Source organism: Dermochelys coriacea, chromosome 15 (genome assembly GCF_009764565.3).
Source record: "Dermochelys coriacea isolate rDerCor1 chromosome 15, rDerCor1.pri.v4, whole genome shotgun sequence".
NCBI classification, from domain to species: domain Eukaryota; kingdom Metazoa; phylum Chordata; order Testudines; family Dermochelyidae; genus Dermochelys; species Dermochelys coriacea.
This window is the reverse complement of record NC_050082.1, coordinates 1,245,751-1,251,639: the sequence shown is the minus strand read 5'-3', so window position 1 is coordinate 1,251,639 and position 5,889 is coordinate 1,245,751. Positions and strand designations below refer to the sequence as shown.

Below are 5,889 nucleotides of genomic sequence, written 5' to 3'. Positions count from 1 at the left end.
ACTACATCTCCCAGAGGTCTCATCGCTTAGGGAGCTATGGCCCGAGGCGAGCGTGGCGCTGTGCATGCCGGGAAATGCAGTCCGCGCCTGCCCCCGGGAGCGAGGCCGAGGCGGGTCCGCCCCCGCCCGCGGAGCCGCACGACAAGCCCCATGGTGCCCCGCGGCAGGCCTCCAAGCCCCACTATCACTTCCGGGCGGAGGCCGCGCCTGCGCTCGCCCGGGCGTCGGCAGAGGAGGCCGCCATGCCGCTGCGCTCCCGGCTGTACAGTGTGTTCTTCCGCCGCACCTCCGCCTTCGCCCTCACCGTCGCGCTGGGGGCCCTCCTCTTCGAGCGCGCCTTCGACCAGGGCGCCGACGCGTTCTACGAGCGCCTCAACCACGGGGTGAGAGCCGCGGAGGGCGCGCCGGGGCCGGGGCCGGGGCCGGGCCGGGGCCGGGCCCGGGCCGGCGCGGCTGAAGGTCAGGCCGGCCTGTGCCCTACGCGAGGCCCCGGCTCGGGCCCGGCGCGGCCCTGGCAGTCAGTCCCTATCCCCGGGCCCGGCCGGTGTCGCTCTCCCGCGCCGGGCCCCGCCTGGGGAGCGCAGCCGGGGGCTTCCCACGAGGCGCCGGCGGCCTTTAGGGCCACTCGGTTTATTCGGCCCTTTATTTTACAGGGCCAGAGGCACACGAAGGTCTCGGGATCCAACAGCCCGGCTAGTCTCCTTTGTAAATGCGGAGTGGCCTTGTGATCACCAGGCTCCCGGGGCGCTTGCAGGGAGGCTTTCCACATGCTCTTGGCCTTCTCGAGCTGCCTTGGCCCTCATGGGAGACAAAGGCAAAGACACTCGTATAGGAAGCTTAAAACAAGGACTTCAGTTTCATATTTCTGATGTCTAACGCAACGAAAAAGGTGACTGCGCCTTTGCACACAATGTAGGTCATAGGATGCGTTGCCAAGATGCGGTGCTGTCCCAAGCCGTCTAAATTAGCCCCAACACAAGATGAGAGAAATCAAGTCATTATTGTAATTCAGTTGCATCTCTGGACAGGAAAATCATAATTGATGCTTAGATACCATGGCAAAAAGTGAAAAGAAAAGGAGTACTTGTGGCACCTTAGAGACTAACAAATCTATTTGAGCATAAGCTTTCGTGAGCTACAGCTCGCTTCATCGTATGCAATAAGTGATACACACATTACCTGATCCTCCAGTTATCTGTAACTGTCCCCTTAGCATACCAAGTTGAGATTAAAAAAAGTATGTATTTTAACTCTAAAAGCATCCAGTTTGTGCAAAATACAAAACTACAGCCAAATATAAAGTGTGTATGATTTGCACATTTCCTTGTCCCTTCCAGGAGTTTGGAGCCAGATGAAACTTCTGATATCCAACTGGAATTACGTATTTCTTTAGCTACTTTCTTAATTGAGCAATTCAGTTAATTTTTATTGTATATTTTGTCATCTAGGATTGTATGCTGACTTTTCTTCTTTTAAAGAGGCTATGATACTGTCTAGGCCAGGCATTAGAAATGCTCTGATACTTTCCAACCACAAACAGGAATCTTACAAGTATTTATTGTACCAGTTGGTTGTGATGGTTGGGCCAAAGACCTTGTTTTGGGTCCAGCTTGAATCTGTTTTGACTATAGTGGCTTTTCCTTGGTGTGAATGGGGAGCCAGAAGCTGCAACGGTTTGGCGTTTCTTAACCTGCAAGGCTACATAGTAGGGCAGCAATAGGAACCTGCAAAGTTGTATGATCCTAGACTGCCTCCCTATAAAAATACACTTGAAAGCTACCTACATTCTCTTCCTGCTACTGTGGCTTACCTAATGCAGATCCTGAGTATAGGGCCCCAGGCTGAGGCATCGGTGCTCTGCTCCAGGCTCTTATGGCACTCACCTGGGAAAATACATGCAGCAAAGAGGCATCAATAGATGCTTCTGCTCCAAGTATCATACTCTCCTCTGGTGACTGGGTACAGGGGGGCCATAGAACAAAAGAGCAAAGCTAATATAAAAATATTAAGCAAAATACAGAAAAGGATGTGTGAATAGAAGGAAGAAATGGCAGCAAGTATGCTGGGACTTGAGAGGAAGGGGACATGGTCTCATTCTGCCAGTCCACTGCAAGAGGCAGCTTCACAAATAAAAATGGGATCCATTATCCTAATAACTCCACTCTACAGTGCAATTCCTCCTCTTGAAGTTACCCCAGAACCCTTGTTTCAAGTGTGTGCTGTGACTTATGGAATAAGTACTTTGGTATTCCTGGAGTGCACTGGTCTGGCTAGGTAAGGCATTGTGTGGATGTGCCAAAGTGGTCACCCAAACAAGTGCCACTAGGATATGCTGTCAAGGGCAAGACCCCAAATAGGACAGCAATGGCAGGAAACTTCAGTGTGTTCCTCACTTATAGGCATTCCCTTTAGGTGAAAGTAAAAATTTAGCCCAGCATCACTGGGACACATACATAAGACTTCTTGCTTCTGTTTTTTCAAATGCAGAAACTGTGGAAACACATCAAGCACAAGTATGAGACACAAGAAAAGTGAAGTGATGACTGCAGGAGCCATGCAGGGGTGTCTGTATTCCCTTGTGAAAACTCTTCAGTTGCCCGATACAGTTACCAAGAATGAAAATGAGCTTCTGACTGAAGAAATCTGAGCCAAAGTATACCACCAACATAATCTGTGGAAGAAACTTTGAGGGACTTTAAGATTTACTCCTGTCATGTTAAAATGTTCTGTTAAACTAATAAACTCACTAACCTATATTTCTTGTGCTTACATGTTCTGTTAGCTTCCCCTATGCTCCATATGTAAATAAGGGTTTATTGTTAACCACAAGATGTAGGGCTCTAAATTAACCTGGCATATAAAGCCTTATTTCTGTGGCACTAGTATGGAAAATCGTAAGTGATTTGTTTTTAGGGTGAGCTAAAAAGTGGAAGCACATATACAGCTGAAGGCCTTTGTCAATATTTATTGCTTTTGCCTGGTAAATGTTCCAATTTATAACTCAGATCACTGTACAGATGGGAGCAATAGCCTTAAATAGGCAGGCAATAGCTAGCTAATCTCTCTGACTAGAAATGGTATCTCCAAATATTCTTAATGCACTTTATTTAAAAGTTATTCCTCCAGCATTCAAACCCATCTCTTACTTTGCTCTTGGTTGTACTCAGCACTTTAGTCTTTTTATTTAAACATCTTGTTTTCTACAGTAATTAGTAATCAAATTACCTGGTTTTGGGGCTGTACCTTTGTTAATCTCAGACAAACCATCTTGCCTTTGCTTGCTGACAAATTATATGTACTTGTTCAGCAAGATGGCTGCCTCAGTAGTATTGATTTTAATTAAAATCTTAATTTTTAAATATCCTTCACTGTTTAGTGAGAAGTGCTGCTTTGTGTTCAGACAGCTGGCCTGAGCTGCACTTTAAAAACAAACAAAACCCTGGGGAAGAAGGGCTAAAAAGAAGGGGTTGTAAATAGGATGTACAACTGGTGTATTCTAATCACATCTGTGAGCACTATAACCTCTTGAAAAGTGACTAACTCATCTTAAATGTAGTGTAGGACTGGAGCTCTGCATTAGTGTGATGGGTCTTAAGTGTTCTGTTCACCCTTTTCTGCTTATACTAGGAGTATGCTGGAGTGGGGTGCAGGTGTCTTATTCTTCTGCTGTTTGATACAAACATAAGGTGCTAAACAGATAGTGCCTGCCCCAGGAGCATAAAGCTAAATATCATCATGGGGGACTGATAAAAAGCAAGCAATGGGAAGGGACGTAGCTACAGTCTCACTATAGTATTGCCATGTCTATATAGCAGCAGGCAAAACATTTCCCAGAATGGGTAGACTACCATGCTATGAGCCTGTAGCAGGGGTGTTGGGTGGGATTCTATGCAAGCAGCTAGCCCAAGCTGCCCTGCTTTGTTTTGGGGTGCTATTCTTAGCCTGCTAGGTGGAGCAGCACTAGTGCCTTTGTCTGTAGTGGGAAGCACTCTCATGCTAACTGATAGCAGTGCCATCAGTTCCCATGATCCCTTGCTGCCTATTTCCAAAAACCCTCTTCCTTCTCAGGAATTGAAGTTACAAAGCATTATCTAACTACCTGATTCCTTTAAAAGTAGTCCAGTGGGAATCTGGTTTTAGTGCATGGGGATGATGGACAACTGCTACCTCCAGTGCAGTACTGTACAAACCAAGCTGGCTGCCAGTCGTACACAGCTTACACTTGAACTGTCTTTCTGCTTGTTACATTTCCACTAATAATGTGCAGTTGATGTTTTGCTGATGGACGACTCTGAGGTGGAATGGAGCTTGCTACAGCAGTAGCATGAACTGGAGAAAAGTTTTATGGATACTGAAAATAGATGGGTTTCAGAGTAGCAGCTGTGTTCGTCTGTAGCTGCAAAAAGAAGAGGACTTGTGGCACCATAGAGACTAAGGTGCCACAAGTCCTCCTTTTTTTTTTTTTTTTTTAAATAGATTAGCCACAATGGGTGCTGTTTACACTTGCTGGGTAAGGAGGATTTGCCAATATTTTGTTGAGTAAAAATGGCTGTTGTAGACTCCTAACGGCCTTAGATTGCTTTTATAGAGGCACCCTAGGGGGTAGGATTCAGGCCTTGCTGGGCTAATCTCAATCTAAAAAAACCGCCAAACCCATATTTGCTTCTAGTGTAAGTTCTACCTGCAGTGCTGATAGCTTCATGCTATGCTGAACTAGTGATGGTGGTTTCAACAGCCTTGAAGCTAGAGTTACCTAGCAAAGAATGCATATTAGATGGGGAGGTATGGTAGCAAGTCTGGCAAAAAGCAAATTGTTATCCCCTTGCCTAATAAAGTACAGTAGTAGTAAAGTAGTTTCCCATAACAATGGCTTTTGGGAAAGCACAAGTGTTAAATTAATTCCTTTTACCCCATGTCCTAGTGGGCTGTTGAATAGTGCAGAAAATCTTATCCTATTTGCATAATGGTGACAGCCATTTCCATCCTTTCTGAAAGCAGCCCCAGTGTTAGAGGACTAATCACATCGCTGTACAGTCTCCTCCCCCTGCATATAACTTGGCAGTGAGGGATGTGCATACAAAGCTTAATACAAAAGCCTGCCTTCTGCAGTATTAGGAGAAAAGCAACATGTACTACACATGCTGAAACAAGGGCTAGAATGCTGGAAACCTTGGAATTCAGTGCATTTTAAGAAGCAGCAATACACCAAAAATAAATTGCTCTTGACGTTCTTTGGAGCAGGTTAATCTACCACAACCCATTTGTTACCTGTTTATGGGGGGAGCTAATGTACTCATCCTACATTTGAAAATAAATAGTACAAGTTTACATGCTGGTGAGCAGAACACATTTTAAATGTGCAGATATTTAGTGATAACTGTTAATGACCCTTGTATCACAGACAACTAGTGCAATCTCCAATGTCTGTCTAGGCTCTTGTAAGGTAGCCCTCACCAATAGATTAAAGTGACCTCAGGAACAGTCTCATTCTGTAGAAGTGATATTTTCTATGACAAGATTGTTTCTCTTGAGACCTCTGTCAGTGGGCAGAGATTGCTATTTACTACTGGCTCATAGCGTTCCCCATGACAGGTATGATCTGAGCTGCTCTGCTTAATGAGCGGTGACAAGTACCTACGAGGACTGTGACTGCAGAGGCAAGTCACTGCATGCCTTCCGCTCATTTAATCTGCATACTGCAATCATCTTGCTTTAGATGCCTTGATGGTGACTGCATTTCAAAGGGGCTTTCGTCCATGCATATCCACTGCACACCTCACTTCATTAAACAAGCTCCTAACTCCAGACATATGATAGTTCACTGCTAACAGATACAGACAGATTAAATTAAATAGGGTACATTGATGGAAACTATAAAACACCAAGCCG

The 5,889-nt window shown here is 45.6% G+C and overlaps 1 protein-coding gene across 1 annotated transcript; it reads left to right on the top strand.

Annotated features, from left to right (window-relative positions):
• Window positions 1-184: 184 nt before the first annotated feature.
• On the top strand, window positions 185-2,756 carry LOC119843508 (cytochrome b-c1 complex subunit 9). The gene is made up of 2 exons (XM_038372858.2): window positions 185-383; window positions 2,488-2,756. Exons 1-2 carry the CDS (start codon window positions 243-245, stop codon window positions 2,533-2,535), a joined length of 189 nt encoding a protein of 62 aa, XP_038228786.1. The 5' UTR covers window positions 185-242; the 3' UTR covers window positions 2,536-2,756.
• The last annotated feature ends 3,133 nt before the right edge of the window (window positions 2,757-5,889 follow it).